Source organism: Phyllobates terribilis, unplaced genomic scaffold, assembly GCF_046119375.1.
Source record: "Phyllobates terribilis strain yellow unplaced genomic scaffold, ASM4611937v1 Scaffold_3__8_contigs__length_932513732, whole genome shotgun sequence".
Taxonomy (NCBI): domain Eukaryota; kingdom Metazoa; phylum Chordata; class Amphibia; order Anura; family Dendrobatidae; genus Phyllobates; species Phyllobates terribilis.
Window position 1 is genome coordinate 534,771,757 of NW_027362763.1, and position 18,646 is coordinate 534,790,402.

Consider the following 18,646-nt stretch of genomic DNA (forward strand, 5'->3'; position numbering starts at 1 on the left):
GCTGGGAATCTCATTTCCCAGTCCCTTGTAGAGAAGTATCAGATTCCTACCAAACCTCTGGCTGAACCATTGGCAGTCGCTTCCATGGATGGAAGACTCCTTCCGGTGACCATCTTGCTCGTCACTGAGCCCGTAACCCTTCAGGTGGGAATGCTGCACGCAGAAAGGATCTCCTTCCATGTGCTTTCCGGACTCTCTCACTCCCTTTTGCTAGGCCTACCCTGGCTGCAGAGACATGAACCCGTTCTGAATTGGCAATCCGGTGAGGTGCTCCGTTGGGGGCAGGATTGCCATGAGACCTGCCTGGTGCCGTTTCGCCCGGCTCGACCTCCGTCTACTCCGGCTAATTTACCTGGTCTACCGGCACCTTACTGGTCCTATGCAGATGTCTTCGACAAGAAGGATGCAGAGACACTGCCACCTCATAGGCCATATGATTGCCCTATCGACCTGATACCCGGTGCCACTCCGCCCCGTGGGCGTATTTACCCGTTGTCGTTGGCCGAAACCCGGAGTACATCGAAGAAAATCTGGCTATGGGATTCATCCAGAAATCTACCTCCCCGGCTGGAGCCGCATTTTTCTTTGTAAAAAAGAAAGACGGTTCACTACGCCCCTGTATCGATTATAGAGGACTCGACCAAATTACTATCAAAAACAAATACCCCCTGCCGCTCATCTCTGAGCTGTTCGACCGCCTTAAAGGCGTGAAGATCTTCACTAAGCTTGATCTTTGTGGGGCGTATAACTTGGTCCGGATCCGCCAAGGAGACGAGTGGAAGACGGCATTCAATACCCGGGACGGACACTATGAATACCGTGTGATGCCCTTCGGCCTCTGTAACGCTCCAGCCGTCTTCCAAGAATTAGTTAACGACCTCTTATATTCTTGCGTGGTGGTGTACCTGGACGACATCTTGGTCTTCTCTCCGTATCTTCCCACACACTGGAGGGATGTTCGTCAGGTTCTGCTTAGGCTCAGGCAGATTCACCTATACGCAAAATTTGAGAAATGCCTCTTCGAGAAGACCTCTCTTCTGTTCCTCGGCTATATTATCTCTAAGACAGGTCTACGGATGGACCCCGAAAAGGTCTCTGCCATCTTAAAGTGGCCCCGTCCGGAGGGGTTGAAGGCGATTCAGCGATTCCTGGGCTTCGCCAACTATTACCATCTCTTCATCCCACATTTCTCTTCCCGGACTGCGCCCATCTCTGCGCTCACCCGTAAGGGAGCAAATCCTAAGGAATGGCCGTCCGAAGCGGAGGAGGCCTTCCTCTCCTTAAAACAAGCCTTCTCTTCTGCCCCAGTGCTGCACCGTCCGGATTGCAACAAACAGTTCTTTCTGAAGGTTGATGCTTCCGGAGCCGGAGCGGTGCTCACCCAGAAATCTCCGTCCGGGAGAATGGTAACCTGCGGCTTCTTCTCCAATCTCTTCTCCTCGTCCGAGCGCAACTACTCCATAGAAGACCGAGAACTGCTAGCCATCAAATTGGCGCTGGAGGAGTGGCGTTACCTGCTTGAGGGGGCTCTGCACCCGGTGGTCATCTACACTGACCGCAAAAACCTGGCATATCTACAGAATGCCCAAAGACTCAATCCGCATCAGGCCCGGTGGTCTTTGTTCTACGCCCACTTCAACTTTACCTTACATTACAGACAAGAACGTTAAAGCTGACGCCTTGTCCCGATCCTTCCTGTCTTCCGATCAAGAGGAGGAGCCTATGCATATCATCGATCCCTCCAAAGTGATGAATGTGGGCCCCTTAGACCTGTCTCGTCTCCCACCCGGTAAGACGTTTGTAGCGGTTCCGGATCGTAAGAAGGTTCTTCACTGGGGACATTCATCTAAACTAGCCGGCCATGCTGGCCAGAAGAAGACCTTCCTGCTCATTACCCGGCATTACTGGTGGCCTACCCTGCGCAAGGATGTGGTAGACTTCGTCACGGCCTGTTCGTCCTGTGCCCGCAACAAGGTTCCCAGACATCTTCCAGCTGGCCATCTCCTGCCTCTTCCCGTACCTGCTGCCCCGTGGCAACACATTGCTATGGACTTTATTACTGATCTCCCTGTTTCTGCCGGTTGTACTGTCATTTGGGTGGTCGCTGACCGCTTTTCTAGAATGGCCCACTTCATCCCTCTGCCTGGTCTCCGGTCTGCATCTGTGCTGGCTAAGGACTTCATCCATCACATCTTTCGTCTCCATGGCCTACCCCTCCACATTGTGTCTGATCGCGGGGTCCAGTTTACTTCGTTTTTCTGGAGAGCTACGTGTGGGCTGCTGGATGTCACCCTGGATTTCTCCTCTGCTTACCATCCGTAGTCCAATGGCCAAGTGGAACGTATCAACCAGATCCTTACCAGCTACCTCTGGCACTTCGTCAACGCTCACCATACCGATTGGGTAGAGCTCCTACCATGGGCCGAGTTCTCCTATAACAACCATGAGAGCGAATCTTCTTCCAAGCCCCCGTTCTTTGTGGTCTACGGTCAACATCCCCGGATTCCGTTTCCCGTCTCCGCTTCAGTGGACAACCCTGGTCTCTGGTCAGCGAATTTTCCACCATTTGGGAGGACACTAGATCCGCACTTCTTCAATCTTCCGAGCGGATGAAGAAACATGCTGATAAGAGACGCCTGGTCCCACCTCAATTCCGTCCGAGAGACAAGGTTTGGCTCTCCTCCAAACATGTTCGTCGCAAAATACCCTCTTATAAGTTGGGTCCATGGTTCATCGGTCCATTTGAAGTCCTCAAGCAAATCAACCCAGTGGTCTACAAGTTAAAACTCCCGGCCACCTTACGGATTCCCAACTCCTTCCACGTATCTCTCCTCAAACCAGTTGTGCTTAATTCTTTTTCCGACAATCCATGTACCTCCCCAGCTCCGGTCTCCGCTGAGGACGTCTATGAGGTAGAGAACATTCTTGCCACCAAGAGGGTAAGAGGAAAAACCTTTTTTTCTGGTAGATTGGAAGGGGTTTGGCCCAGAGGAGAGAACTTGGGAACCCAGGGAGAACATCCACGCCCCGCTTCTCCTTAGAAAATTTCTTTCCGGCCTAAAAAGAGGGGGCGTAAAGAGGGGGGTACTGTAGTATCGGCGTCTCTGCCCCCTGACAGGCAGAGACGCCGTCCCCCTTACTGCCGCGCTCCCGGCCCGACGTCTTCTGGCTCTCCTGCTGCTGCCGGCGCGCGCAGCTTCCCGGGCACTGTGCTTAGGGCACGCGCGTGCTCCCTCCCTCTTAAAGGGGCCGGGCGCGCCGTCCTAAAGAGTCCACGGCCAATGGCCGGAGGACCTCCCATATAAAGGGCACCTCCTCCGAAATGGAGGTGCCCGTGCAAGGTTGTAGCTTTGTGTCCTAAACTCTGCTTAAGCCCCCAGGTCCAGTCCGCCAGCCTGACTACAAGTCCAGTCCGCCAGCCTGACTACCAGTCCAGTCCGCCAGCCTGACTACCAGTCCAGTCCGCCAGCCAGACTACCTGTCTCTGCCAGCCTAGTGTACTCTCCAGCCCGACGGTCTGCCTACGATCCAAACCCGCCAGTCTGTCTATGGGCCTGGCTTACCTGCCTACCCGGAGAACTTACCAGTTACCTGCCGTGCGTATCAGCCAGCCTACCTGGAGGCTCCTACCAGTTACCTGCCGTGCCTATCTGGAGGCTCCTACCAGTTACCTGCCGTGCCTACCCGGAGGCTCCTGACAGTTACCCGTGGGAGTCACCTGCTCTCATACAAGGACAGGCCCAGAGTAGCACCTGGTCCCTCTGCTCGGTCCTTCCCTGGTTCACGGAGTCGATTGAGCCGCCGTGCGACCTTGGTCAGTCCGAGTTGATACCTAGTTACACCCCTCTGGTCCCTCCTTGCTCCACAGCACAGGGGTTCCACCACCCGGACTCGTAACATATACCAATATGATATAGACTTCTAAAGTGAGAATATGCAATCTTCTGTGTAAATCATGTCCATTGATGACCAATTACTGTGAGAAGATAAACTACAAATGTTATGAAACAGTTAAAACATGTCCAGACTACGCAACAGGAGAAATTATATCTTTGTTTTACGATCTACAATACTAAAACTATGTTTACAGCAGTCGACTTGCGGCGTTAAACAACCACTGATTAGCAACTCGCTTGCCGGTCATTTAACAACCTGTTTTGACAGGCAGACAACGCTTCAGATGTGCACAGAACGATCAGTAATGGATCGGTCAGTGCCGCACATGTACTCTTTACACAGGACATTGCTCTGCTGAGAACGATGATTTTTTTGAAGCCAGCTAAATAAAATTTCACCTGATGAACAAATGTTTTGCTCTTTTACTGGGTAACCTTTTTACACTGGTCAACCATTGGGAATGCTTGCTTCTGATAGCCGTGCAGTGTAAATGTACCTGAATACACTTAATGACAGTCTGCATCTAAGAGCTGCCCATGCTCTTTATTATTCTAGAGAAGGATATTTCCTATCTTATTTTTTTATATTATTCTTTCAGCTTTTTGACTTTGATCTGGAAGTAAAGCCGATATTGGAGGTGTTGATTGGAAAGACAATTGAGCAGGCTCTTCTGGAAGTGATGGAAGAAGAAGAACTGGCAAACTTACGGGCACAGCAGCGTGCCTTTGAGGAACTGCGTAATACTGAGCTTGCTGAAGCACAGCGACTTGAAGAACAAGAAAGACGGCATCGAGAGGAAAAGGTAATCTCCAAAACGTTAATTTAAAGCTTATTAAGATCATTGTCAAGAAGTCTCCAAGTATTGGAAAACTACAGTGTATTATTCCTTTTCTTTTCAGGAACGGAGAAAACAGCAACAGAGAGAAATGCTACTAAAAGAAAAGGAGACGGCAGAGAAAGTGGCAGCTAGAGCCTTTGCCCAGCAATACCTGGCTGATCTTATTCCTTCTGTATTCAGCAGCTTAAGGGACAATGGATATTTCTATGATCCTGTGGAGAGAGGTTAGTCAATGTCAAACAAAGCATTGCGTATTTATTATATTGTAGCTGTTGAAGCATAGGTTATATGCACACGACATCTTTTTCAGTTGCATCCGCTCCTGAAAAAGCACTGAACACTAAAAAGAATCAGCATATGCACTGCGATGTAAAAACGACTTGCTGTGCATGTGTTCAGTCTTTTCAGCTTTTCTTTAACTGCGCCAGGTTTCCAAAGCTGCAAAGTGGTTAAAAGAAGCAACTAGACCATTCTTGAAACCCGCTCACTATTTTATTCATACAAGTTAAAAAAAAAGCCCTTGCAAAAAACGGCCAAAAAAACATAAAAAAAATAACTCCAGGAAAAACACTACCAGCGTTTTCCTTAAAGTGTCTTATCCTTGAAAAACTCGGGATATATATGCAGGTGTCTAGAAGATGTCATGCCCATACCCTTAAGATGATCTCGATTTCCTTATACAAGACTTTTTTGTTCATTAAAACCAGTGTTAGTATATTTCATGGTGAAATATGGTCGATTGACTTACTGGTTGATTCATTGTACTGTAGGGACCCCTATACACATTAGAATTTTTATAGCCAAACATATCAAATTTGGCCAATCATCTGATGTGTATGGGGAAAATAATGATCAGGTGGTTGAATTTAATTGCCCTATCCTTCTGTTCTCACTGTAGATAAGCTGCCCCCCTCCCCACTGAAAACACATGAACACTTCATGAGTGGCATGTTCAAATATGGGGGGAGTCGGGAGAGATAACATAATGTTACCTAATTGTTATTGACTGTATACTGTTAGTCTGTAGTGCCTTTATAAATGTACACATTCAGCTTTAATCATATAATAATGTGTAGTTGGTATTTGCTTGCTTCTTCTATTCATGTTTGCCTTCTCAAGGTATGTGCACATGACGTCTTTTTCAAACAGATTTTGGCTGAAACCCACCTGAAAAACGCCCCAAGACCACTGCAAAAAACGAACATAAAAAACAGTAATGTAAAGACGACATGCACATCTTCAATCTTTTGTTACTTCTTTTAACCACTTCAGGGTTCGGAAACCAAGAAGCCTTTTAAAGAAGTAGCACGCTCATAGTGCCGGCAGCGTCCACTGGGAAGTGGCTTGTGGCATATAATTGAAATAATAGATAAATAGGTAACAACAATGGCAAAACCGGCAACAAAGATACTGCAGGTAAAAGATCACCAGTTTTTTCCTGAACGGCTTTGCCTAGGAAAACCTTTGTGGGTGCGCCGGCAACATAAAGACGTCATAGGCACATACCCTTATTGCGCATATTTATAAAGCTTTCCACTTACCAAAGTATTTATATGTTTAACAGATGTTGAGACAGGATTCATGCCATGGCTAATGGGTGAGGTGACGAAGGCACTAGAGAGGAATGAGCTGGGCAGGACGGTGCTTGACAGTAAGTTATGTCTTGTAGTAAGTATTTCAAGACAAATGTTTATTAGTTATGTAAAAGTATCCTTAAAGACTTCTTCAGACGTCCGTGCAATCTGTCCGATGACGGACCACTGTGCATAGACTGGCTGTGGCTCTCCTGACCCGATATCACAGCCCCATTGAGATATATGAGACTGTGATGTTCGGGTGATCTGCGGTCCGTCCATGCATTGCGGTCCATGCTGGGACCAATTTTCACGGACGTCTGAAGCAACCTTTATGGTGTCGAAGGAGATGTGGATGTAATACAGAGTGAAGTTCTTTGCTCGACACCCCCTGCATAAAGTGTTACGAATAATAACCCTTGTGGTAGTGAAATGTGATATATTTCAAAATAGTGAAGTATCTTTTGGTCTGCGCCCACTTTTCAAGAATAGCACTGCATATTTAGTTATCTACACAGTAAAGATCTAGTATGACATATTGATTTTTAGTTTCCTTAAATATCTTCCAAAAATCTAGTTTATTAGTATAATTTAGCTTAGTTGTCTGCACCAATAATAATCGATTATTAAAGTAAAATCCCAGTGCATGGAAAATGTAGTTTTTGTATTTTTGTTATTAATTCATTTTCTTTTCATTACTTTTAGTATTAATTCGTGAAGTAGTTGAAAAGCGGATTGATGATTACAGCAAGTTGGAGCAAAGTGATCTGACATGAAGAGACATCTGAAGGTATATGCTTGCTGTGACGTGACATAGAATACATATATCACCCTTCACCAAGTCCACATTTTTACATATACTCTGCCAAACAAGCAGACACTCAGGGTGGATTTGATTTAAATCTAACTGATTTAAATCACGATTTAAATCACGATTTAAATCAGTAGTCAGTAAGGCTTGATTTAAATCAGTGATTTAAATCAAAGTTTCTACCTAAACTAGTTCTTGCTGCTTTACTTTAACATGCAAGTAGATGAAGATTTTTAGAATCACTTTTTATATTACTTTTTTCTCCCCAGTTTAATGGGTTAATCATTCATATTTGGACACCACTGTTCTGTTGTACTTAGGAAGGAGAAAAATAATCCTGACCTTAATAACAATTTAAATAGATTTATTCAACTGAAACAATAACAACATTACAGCATAAGTTATTTGCTTAAACAAACATCCATGTTTGTTAACTAATTTGGCTAAACAAAATATATATATATTTTAAGAAACTTAGACTGTCAGCCCAGCCGACACATGAAAAACTTAAATACTACTGTCCCTGCTGTCCTCTGTAGCTCACTCGTCGTCATCTTCATCATCATCATCTTCTTCTTTGTTCCTATTCATAATCTGGAAAAGAAAAACAAGCTTTCCTGCTTTATTGGGTCCCAACCGATTTCTCAATTTAGAATGAATGAGTCCAAAGGAAGAGAATATTCTTTCAATGCCTGCAGAAGAAGCTACTGCTGTTAAAAGTGAAATCATTACTTGAACAGTCTCTAAATCCAAGCGCTTAAGTGACTTCCACCAGTTTACTGGTGTGACCTTCCTTAAAATATCTTCAGCAAACATATATTTCTTGAATGGTTCCCCTTTAGCTCTGAAGTTTATTATAGTTGGCATTAAAGATGGATGATTGCTGGATACCCATGTCATAGCTAACTCCTCTTCCTCAGCACTTAGGTTTTGACCCTGATATTGGATATTGACAATATTTCCCAAAAAATGAGCTGGAGTCAGTGCTTGTCCCATTCGTTTGTTTACTGCTTGTAATTTAATTCTGTCCATGTGTAGTTCTGTTTTTAAGTGTTTACTCAGTTCCTTCCAAATTTCAACAGCATCCGCAATAAAACAGCTATTTTTCTGTATTTTGTTTAAAGCTTGAGAGATGGGTTTCAGGAAGCTCAGCATATGTTCAACATTTCTCTTAAGCCCAATGTTGAGGATTTTGGCCGTGACAGTGCCATCTATTTTATCTCGATTTTCTTCACAAAGTGTCATCAGAATAGGCCAGTTTTTGATATACTGCTCAAAACAGTCCACCACAGAGTTCCATCTAACATCTTGTGGGAGCGTTAGCTTGGTTCCACCCATCCTTTTCAGAGCTGCTGCAGCAAAATGATTATTATGGAAGTATTTAGCAATTTCAACAACATTAGCCTTTATTTCTGGAACACTTAAGTCTTTGGCTAAGAGGTGCAGCAAATGAGCACTGCAACCATATGTTATTAGCAGCTTTGTATTCCCTCCCTGCTCTTCTAAATTTCTTCTCATCTTGGATACGTTTGCAGCATTGTCAGTGACCAAACTGCGTACTAGACATTTGAATTTTTGTTCACATGTTGTTATAGCTTTTACTGCCACTTCTTGTAAGTATTCTGCTGTGTGTGCATTTCCTGACGTATCAGTTGTTTGTGCAAGGAAGACTTTACCTTCTTCTGTTGTTATACAAGCACATACAATAGGATCATTGTGGACATTACTCCACCCATCAATACATAGGTTAACAATTTTACCCTCCAGAGCTGTTGCACATTGCTCCATTTCTCTGTCATACACTTGATCCAGCAGTTTCCCTGCAACATCAGCTCTGCTGGGTGGACTGTATCCTGGTCTCAGTGACTGAACCTTATTAATGAAATGTGGGTTCTCAGTCAGACGGAAAGAAGAGTTCGTTGCATAAATAAACTGGGCAATTTTTTCATCAATCAACTCTTTTTCTAATCTGCTAGTTCTTATCACAAACCTATCTATGGTGGTTCCAGGAGGTAAAGGTTTTTTCTTCCTTTTGGGTGATGGTGATATGTGGCTGTGGGTGTCTGATGATGATGCTGCTGCTAATGAAGCACTATCCTGGATGGATAACTCTGAAACTGTAGAACAGGATGATGGTGATCTTGGAGGTGGATAGTTTCCAGAATCCATGAATTCCCCTAAACAAAAAAAGTCAATGCTGTTATTTTATTGTTTCTACAATTTCTGCTTATTGTACACAACACATCACTGCCCCTGCCCCAAAAGGAATATTTGTTTTTCTTCATAACTGTACCAAATGACAGTAACATGCAGTAATAATAAGAAATATAATTTTTCTCACACATGACAGTTCAGTCTTTAGAAATAGGATTCAATAAAAATGTTTACCAACAGATCCTGCCTGTTCAGAAGTGTTTCTTTGGTCATCTTCATCACCGCACTTCTCATGATGTTGCCTCATTCGCGCCACCAGGCCTTGCATCTCTTTGTTGCATCGTTTGCATTTTGCACGCATGCCTGCCTTACCGATAGGCGAAGGAGCTTCATTAAAATATTCCCAAACTAGGTCTCTTTTACGGCCTGCTACCATTATAAGGAAAGAATGTAATAAACCTCAGATTGTACACACAAACAGATCCAGACTTGTCTGTCTGTGGCTATGCTGCAGTATTGTGCTCAAAGTTTCACTTTCATTTTCTTGTCTGCTTGCCCTTCCTCCTCCTCACACTTAGATTCACATTCTTCTTGTGTTGTGCAGATCTATTCCACTCCAAACAATCAGAAACATATTGTCTAACTTCTTGGACTTGGCACTGAAAGGGTTGATTCTGTATTCATAGGTTTGTAGAACAATAGGATTAAGGTCTTTTTCTCAACTCTGTTCATGTTGTAACATTTTTGCCCTGAAGAAGAGGCTGGGACCTCTGCGGAGTCAAATTCAGTTTTGAGAACTGCGTAAGTAAAGCGAGCGTCTGTGATAATATAGGCGAGAAACTGCCCACTAATCCTACAGAAACCTCTGGAAGAGCATGGCATTGTGAATGTTACACATATACAGCCTTTATTCTACTGAGTTAAACAACTCAGCTTTATCTCATGATGGAAGAACCTTTGGATGGTAAAATATTTTCCTCAAAAAGCAGTTTATTGAAAAAAATCCGATTTAAATAAAAAAAATCCAATTTAAATAAAAAAAATCCAATTTTTTTGATTTTTTAAAAAAAAACATTGATTTTTATCCACCCTGCAGACACTACAAACTAGGCACAGTTCAATCAAAATACACATCAGTCCAATACAAAGTTTGGTGGAGCAATTGTGGGTTTGAAAAAGGATAAGTTCTTCAACCCCAACTGCAAACAGAAAAACATTGTATTGTGAAGCTGTATGGTCACAGAAATAGGGATGCATCCCACTCAACACCGCTTTATGGTTCAGATGAAATGAACTTGATGTGGAAATGGCAGCAGGTCTCTGTATGTTGGTACTGATGTTGAAAAAATCTTCGACAGGTGTCTGTGCAGAAGGACTTAAGATCCAATGGAGTCATTGATCAAATATAAAAACCAAAATCGAATCCATGAAAGAGGACATCATGAAAATCCACCATTATTTGTATCTAAGTAACAAATACTTTATTAGTTATAGTCACAAATATAGATAGAAACTTGAAAATGAATAATCCATATACAACCACTTTGTGGCAATGCTGATTGATCAGCTCAAGACTGGGTTTCGTCTGCAATTTCAGCTTCTTCCAGGGCATCACATGAGGAAATTAGCAAGTTGAATGTTTTGTATCTGCAGCTTAAAGATTCCAGCAGATATTTTTGAGACAGGAGGTTGGCAAACACCCCAGATGGGACTTGAATTCACAATTCCTGGTTTAGGAGGCTATTGCCTTAACCATTAGGCTACTGTTGCTGGATGATGTAAAAGGGGATAGGGAAGTTCATTGTGAAATATATTGTCTGGGATGATTTACATCTCCAGTCCATGTAGAAGATTATTTGCCACTACCTTCATAACTTCATCAATTTAGGTTGTAGAGTTGCTGGTTGCAGGCTTATGCTATTCGGCTAGTTGTTCTCTGTATAAAAAAGTTCATAGACAAGTAGATATCCAAGGCAGAAAGTAGATGGATAGCTAGTGAGAGCCATATCTATGTCTTTAAATAGTAAAATCACTTTATTCAATGCATATGGACATAGGTGATATGTGAAGCTGTTTCATGCTGTCAGCTATATCTCAAGATGTATTTTTCAGCTGGGAGTCCACAAAATTGAGTTTAAAAGTAACCTGTCACTCTCAAAAATGCTATTTATCTGCAGGTGTAGTGTTAAAATCATGTTAGGCTGTCTTGCTGGAGCAGCAGCTATAGGGAAAATTAAGTTATGTTCTCCCTGCAGCCACTCGCTTCCAGTCATTGAGGTGGTTGAGGGGGCAGTTACAGTCACCACTAATTACACAATGAGAACACTGTGTAACATTGGTGGCTGTGGACCCACTGCGCCTCGGGCCAGGCTGCCCTGGAGGGGCGTGACTAAGTGTCTACAGGGTATTCACGAAAGCCTCTGATGGTGAGGATAAGCTTGGCTGCTGGTAGTCACCGGGTACAACTCCAGGGTAGTCCCTGGGTCTTCAGCAGCCGACCGGAGGGTCAGAGACACAGGCACGAGTTACAGGAGGGCTAATGCAGAGACGTAGTCAGACAAGCCGAGGTTAGGACAGGCAGCACAGGTTAAATACACGTAGCCGAGGTCAGGAGCGGAAAGGTCAGACAGGACGGGTAAACAAGCTGGGTCGATAACGGGAGTAACAATAAAAACAAGTGCAGGGCACTTTCAGATGAACTAGGAGCCAATATTCAGGCAAGAAGTGGTGGGAGGAGCTGCTTCAAATATACCCTACTCTCATGGGATATGCCAGGGAAAATAATCTCCGCAGGACACAGCAGGGTTAAATTTCTGCAGAGACTGGCAGCGTCCCCCTATAGCCAGGTGGAACTAGCAGGAAGAAGCTGCAGTGATGAGGAGTGCTGCAAGAGGCAAGACACAAGGAGAAGCAGTGCAGTGACTGTGGTGAGTAGGGCGGCACTGAGGAGACGTGCGGGTTACCACCGTGACACACTGTAATCACTTTACCTTGACTGATATCTTGCTCTGCACACACACACTGCGGGGACGGCTATCAATCAATGTGTGTGTGGGATTTAGAAGTGACTGTAACCACTCCCTGCACCACCCCGATTACTTGAAGTGAATGGCTGAAGGGAGAATATAACTTCATTTTCTCCTTGTATCTGTTCTTCTAGTAAACTAGCCTAACATGAATAAAGGGGAACCTTTCACCTCCAAAAACACTATTTATCTGTAGATTACCACTACACAGTGTCTGCAGGTAAATAGCGTTTTTGGATATGATAGGTTCCCTTTAAAAAAAAATAAAGAAATACAAGTGTCTGTGTCATAGTACATTGCGGTAAACTAGGTTTAAATCTGGTCGTACACAAGATAACTGAACATTTGTTTGGCAGACATCTTTCTCTCCTGACTCCCTCATACTCATGAATGTGTAGCTCTGCCGGAGTGGCAGTGACTTATCTCCCCTGAAAACAAAAGGATTGTTTGAAATAACAATGGCCTGATCCTTCTCTTCCTTAACATCTGTCAGAGAGGAGTCGGGAGGCTTCCATAAACATGTGATGGTCACCACTGTAGTTGATATCAGCATGTTCTACTGACTTTCATCTGGTTTGTATTTACTCTGCATTCACTTTCTTTTACTTTGCTTTTACTTTGAAATAAGTCAAACATTGGGCATGGGGAGGAGTGCCCACTAAGTTGCTCTCCTCTGCTCGGCTCTGCTTATTTGACAGGTATATACAAATAGAGAGAAACCTGTCAATCAACCTAAGCCAGTCTGGGAGAAGCCAGCGGTGAGCTGCCCAGTAGAAAACTGCATATCAAAGGGTCTAAGAAGGAATGAAGATTGACGCCCGAAGATAGTGGCACTCTTTGTAAATGAATGTTACCACTAAAATATGTAAAAGAAAAAAAATCAATGTGACAGGTGTCTATAGCCTTTAATGTACTGATCAGATATACAAAATGCAATTGACCTGACCTAATACACTAAAAGAATATCTTGATATACTCGTATAGAAAATGATACATATTCTGTAGTTCTAACATCTGTCCTTAGCATACAGCGTCATGAAATGAAGAGTTCATGAACAAAATGTTATGTTTTAGAATTAATGCAGCAAAACTATTAAAATCTGCAAGTCCTCAGTGGTTGATACCTTTGAATGGCTTACTGAAAAGATGGTAACAAATAGCAAGCTTTCGAGGCTACTCAGGTCCCGTCATCAGGCACAGTACTATGCCTGACGAAGAGACCTGAGTAGTCTCAAAAGTTTGCTATTTGTTACCATACTTTCAGTTAGCCATTAAATGGTATCAACTACTGAGGACTCTCAAATTTTAATATTTTTCTATTTACTGGGTAACACGGTACAAAGATATATTTTTCCTGCAGCAAAACTATAAGCCCTTACTATTATGTTATATGTGTTAAAATTGATAATAAAATAATTTTATGAATACATGTTAAACACAGTTTGCTTCTTTGCAGGGGACGCTTCAGCTACATATATGAAACATCAGGAAAACCATTAGACTTGCAGACAAGAAGTGCGAAGACAAAATATTTTCACAAGTTTGGCAATAAATAAAATTATATTATTTTACACATTTTATATATACTGTTGCTGTTCACCTTCAGTCTAGTATTTCCACCACTCAATTATGGCAGATCAGTATGTAAACCAAAAGCCAAGTCTGAACAGTACAAACCAAACTCCTTTAGATTTTGATGAAATCCGCCGCACGTGTTCACTCATGGAGAAGGCTCAAGAGCATATTAACACGATATTAGGATTAATTTTCCTGCGGGGACTAATTAAAAAAATGGAAAAATATTTTTAAAAATATTAGAAAAATCCCAAAATATAAAAGGTCAAATCAACCAACTTTTTCTAAACTACTAAATTATTGGTATTGCTGTATGTGTAGCTGTCTGAACAATAAAAAATTAAAAGAAAAAATATATTAAAATGGCAGAGCCACGCGCTTTTGATCATTTTGCCTCCCAAAAGAATGGAATAAAAAGATATCAGAACTATAGCTCGTACTGAAAACAAAGCCCATATACAACTCTACCGACCTAAAAAGTTATGGCTCTCAGAATATGGCAACACAAAACAATTTTTAAATTGTTTTTTTTTTTTAAATAGTAAGAATAAAAAAACGAAATAAATTTAGTAGGGTAGAAACCAAACATCAATGGTGATGTTGCTTATTTTTTCTTTGAATTCCACACCATTTGGAATTATTTTTCTATTTTTAGCACATTATATAGTAAAATGAATGGTGTCATTAAAAGCTTCAACTCATCCTGCAGAAAAACAGGTCATCATATAGCTATGTTGACAGATAAGTAAAGTTCTGGAAGATGAGGAACAAAAAATAGCCATGTCTCTAGGGTGTAAAAGGGCATTTGTGTACATGTTTTTTAACCCCTTAACGACAGTCTATACGCATTAAAATGGCAGCTGCTAAGGGGCCTTATTCCCTCATCGGCGTATTAAAATGGCAATCGGGAATATGTTTATAACGCCCCCAGAGTCAGAAAATCTCTGGGGTTTCAGCTATTGATCACGTGATCAGGGCTGGTTTTTACTGTTTCCAATCACATGTCACGGGTGTATCAGAGGTGACTGACAGTCGACCTGCAGTTGGTTGTAGGAGATCTCTACGTTTGGCATTACTAACATTTTCTTAGATGAGAGGCTGTCTCTAGGACCTAGCGGCTACCTCTGTCTGATAATTAACTCCCTGGCCTGGGTGTATATATACCTGGTGTTTCTGAGAGGGAGGTGCCGGCTATATTCATTTCTACTTGGCAAGAGCAGTACTTCGTCCTCTCTGGAGCTTGAGGCCGAGTTTCCATTTGTCTGGAGTCGTCTAAAGCTAAGCATTCTCCCCGTTTGTCTACCCTTGTTGTCTATAGAGTTTAGTGGAGATCGACTAGTGCTCATCTCCTCCCATCCATAGCGTTAGCCATACTCCAGGGAAAGACAGGGCGAGGCACGCGTGCGGCGATTGCTGAAGAGGCAATTTAGGGACAGTAGTTGAGACAGGGTGACACTAGACCAGACTAGGAGGTCTCCACTTACCCATTTCCCTAGTATCTGGGCTCCCTTTCCCTCTTCCCTCTGTGTTGCACTAAGTCTTTCCCACACCTGGCGTGACATCACATGTTCGCCATTATTCAATGAATAATGACAGTCACATAAAAAAAATGAAATTCAATGTAAAAATCATTTCTCTCTCTTCTGACATGATCTAATATGTCAGGGGATAGAGAAATGGTGTGCCCAAGCCACCCATGACACTTTGGTACCGGTACCGCCATCCCCCGACTTCCTCTCTTCTTCCCGATGTAAAATTGCGGATGCATGCACTGTGCACCCACCAACATCTGCCGGCGGCACCCGGCAACATCAGGAACCAAGTTCATTAGTTCCTGATGTTTGATAAGTGTGATAGCTCGTATCACAGAGACCAAAATCAAAAATGTTTATAAAACAAGACAGCACTTGGGCTGTACCTCTCTCTTCTCCCCTTGTAGTTGTTCTGGGAGAGAAGAGAGATACACTACGCTCAAGTGCTATCCTGTCTGAAGGAAGAATCACATTTCTGGATCAATTTCAACAAACCCTTCCCCAATCTCCTAATTCAGCCCCACTGATCATCTTCCCCCCATATCATCCACCTAGTCAGATTAAATTTTTTTTCTTAATATTAAATTTTTTCTCTCTTATTTTTTTGCCGCTAGGGTTTGTATTTTTTTAAAAGTGTAAAATGGCTGCCAGATAGGTCCTTGACGGGAGATATGTATCACCCAGGTTGGTAGCTTTGGTGATGTAAAACTGGGAAAGCATGCTCCAGCACATTTAGTGCTGAGAGGATTAATATGGTGTGTCAGGGCCATTTTTTACGAGCAGTCATAAGAGTTGGGCGGGATTGGCTGCTCACATATCCCCACCCCAGGGCCTGTGTATAAAATGGAGACTGAGTGTCTCATAGAGTGTCTGTGGCTGGAGGTGTGGAGACCTCCAGCGTGTCTGTGCTACAGGACACTGACTGACTGTGAGCGGGCGAACCCGCAGCACTGTATGGACTGTTTTCTTGTTTTGTCACTTTGTGCCTGACAAGACGGTGTTTTATTTACTTGGAGGGTGTAGTTTATGAAGTCCGAATAAACCTACCTTGAACATTTTAAAGAAATTGACTCCTGTGACTACCTCAAAAGCGGTTGAGTGAGTACCTAACCCCTTACAATTTGTGCTAGAAGTGCAGGCAAGATTCTAAGAAAACGTGTACCTGTCACAAAGATTGGTGGATGTTCTGGGTAAAGGCCGCCAGCCAGCCAGAGATGTCCGGCAGCATGGAGGAGCTCCTCAAACACCTGCTGCAAAGCCAACAACAGCACCACTTGCAGAACCTGCAACAGCAGCATCGGGAGCAGCAACAGATGCAGCAAGAGACTAATAAACTCCTGATGCAGCAGATTCAGCAGCAACAAAGGCAGATGGAACTTCTAGCGGGGGAAGTTCGCAGCTGAGAGGCTGCCCCTCCCCCAACTCCAGGTGATGATTCGCAAGTCAGGAAGACGGTAAGAAGAGCATTGCAAAAGATGACATCGAGGCGTTCCTGACGGTCTTTGAGAGGGTGGCGGAGCGGGAGAGATTGCCTCCGGAGCAGTGGGACGACGTGCTGGCGCCATATTTAACGGGCAAGTCGCAGAAAGCCTATTATGACTTGGCCCTGCAGGACGCAAATGAGTACGCCAAATTAAAAACAAAAATTTTGGCGCGCTTGGGAATGACTCTGACTGTCAGGGCGCAATGAGTGCACCGCTGAGCCTATTGCAGTGACAAACCTCCCCGGTCCCAAATGTTCGACCTCCTACACCTTGTTCAAAAGTGGTTGCAACCTGAATCTTCCTCCCCAGCACAGATGGTGGAAAGGGTCATCATGGACAGGTTCATCCACTCCCTTCTGAGGTCGGTGCAAGCCTGGGTTGCCCAGGGAAATCCTCATAATGCCGATGACCTGGTGAGGTTGGGGGAAAAGTCCCTAGCGGTGGAAAGTTCCTTGGGAAAGCCCGGGGTAGTAGCGTCTCCATACTGGGGTTCCCAAAAGGTGGCGGACACCCAAAAGAGGGGAACTAGGGCCACATCTGGGGGCGCCCCTTAACATAGTATGTTGGAGATTTCAAAGGTCCCGCCCCTTAACAGTATGTTGGAGGTGTCACACCCTAGGTCATATAGCCACCTGGTGCCCCATGACAACTGAGCCAATGGACTACAGTGCAGGACGGCGTTGCTCATATTTTGCTTATCTTGCCTGCAGTGCTGTCCCTCAACCAGACGAGGGACCGCAGGCATGCTTTGTGTCGGTGAATGGTATGCAAGTGACTGCTCTGTTAGACTTGGGGAGTTTAGTAACCCTAGTGAGGGCCACAGTTCTTCATCGGCCTGGAAAAAGGTTGGCATCCGTTGTATCCATGGGGATGATAAGGACTACCCTGTGGCCCGAGTGGTCATAGACACACACTGTGGCGCTGAGTCCCATGAGGTCGGAGTAGTCAAGGACCTTTTGCACACTGTTATAACAGGGCGTGACTTTGCCTTGTTTCGGGACTTGTGGGAGAATTGGAGGAAGCTGGGTTGTCCGGACAACAACCAAGTCGCCCCTGAAGAAACCTCATCGAAGGCTGCAGCCAACGAGTTTCCCTTTTGTGTGCTTGTTGGGGATGGGGATGAGGATGAGGCAGCATCCCCGGAGGCCCACATCCCTCAACTGGAAGCGTCCGGGGAAAACTTTAGAACTGCCCAGCTCAGGGACTTAATGCTAAAAGGGACGTTTAATAATGTAACTGTTCTTATGGGGGCTGACACCCGATATCCGCACTTTGCCGTAAATGTGGCGTTACTATATCGGGTCACCAAGTTCAGAGGGGAGGTAATTGAGCATTTACTAGTGCCAGGGCCGTACAGACGCAGGGTGTTAAATTTGGTCCATGCACATGTGTTGGGTGGTCATCTGGGGGTAGAAAAAACCCAGGAAAGGTTCCTCCAGAGGTTCTACTGGCCTGGGTGTCACAGAGAGATCGTGAGTTAATGTAGGTTATGTACCACCTGTCAGCTCACCTCCCCAGTGGCTCACTTCCGTGGCCCTTTAGTGCCTCTGCCTGTCATCGAGATCCCATTCGAGCACATCGCCATGGATCTAGTGGGACCCTTGGTCAAGTCCGCCTGAGGATATCATTACATCCTCATCATACTGGACTATTCTACGCAGTATCCGGAGGCCGTGCCACTACGAAACTCCTCAAAGTGTATAGCCTGTGGGTTGGTCCATATCTTTTCCAGGACGGGGTTGCCTAAAGAGATTC

General features: G+C 44.1%; 2 protein-coding genes across 3 annotated transcripts in view; one reads left to right on the forward strand and one right to left on the reverse strand.

Annotated features, from left to right (window-relative positions):
• RSPH3 (radial spoke head 3) overlaps positions 1-13,880 on the forward strand; it is a 34,185-nt gene extending 20,305 nt beyond the window's left edge. For both annotated transcript variants that reach the window (XM_073671321.1, XM_073671322.1), the window contains exons 6-10: positions 4,496-4,699; positions 4,797-4,959; positions 6,300-6,386; positions 7,015-7,099; positions 13,757-13,880. In XM_073671321.1, coding sequence (XP_073527422.1) covers positions 4,496-4,699; positions 4,797-4,959; positions 6,300-6,386; positions 7,015-7,085 — 525 coding nt within the window. In that variant the 3' untranslated portion in view covers positions 7,086-7,099; positions 13,757-13,880. The remainder of the gene's footprint in view (positions 1-4,495; positions 4,700-4,796; positions 4,960-6,299; positions 6,387-7,014; positions 7,100-13,756) is intronic.
• On the reverse strand, positions 7,468-9,959 carry LOC141257142 (uncharacterized). The gene is made up of 2 exons (XM_073671320.1): positions 9,509-9,959; positions 7,468-9,297 (listed from the first exon to the last, which is right to left on the reverse strand). The coding sequence occupies exons 1-2, from the start codon at positions 9,708-9,710 to the stop codon at positions 7,661-7,663; spliced, it is 1,839 nt and encodes a 612-aa protein (XP_073527421.1). The 5' UTR covers positions 9,711-9,959; the 3' UTR covers positions 7,468-7,660.
• Positions 13,881-18,646: the final 4,766 nt, after the last annotated feature.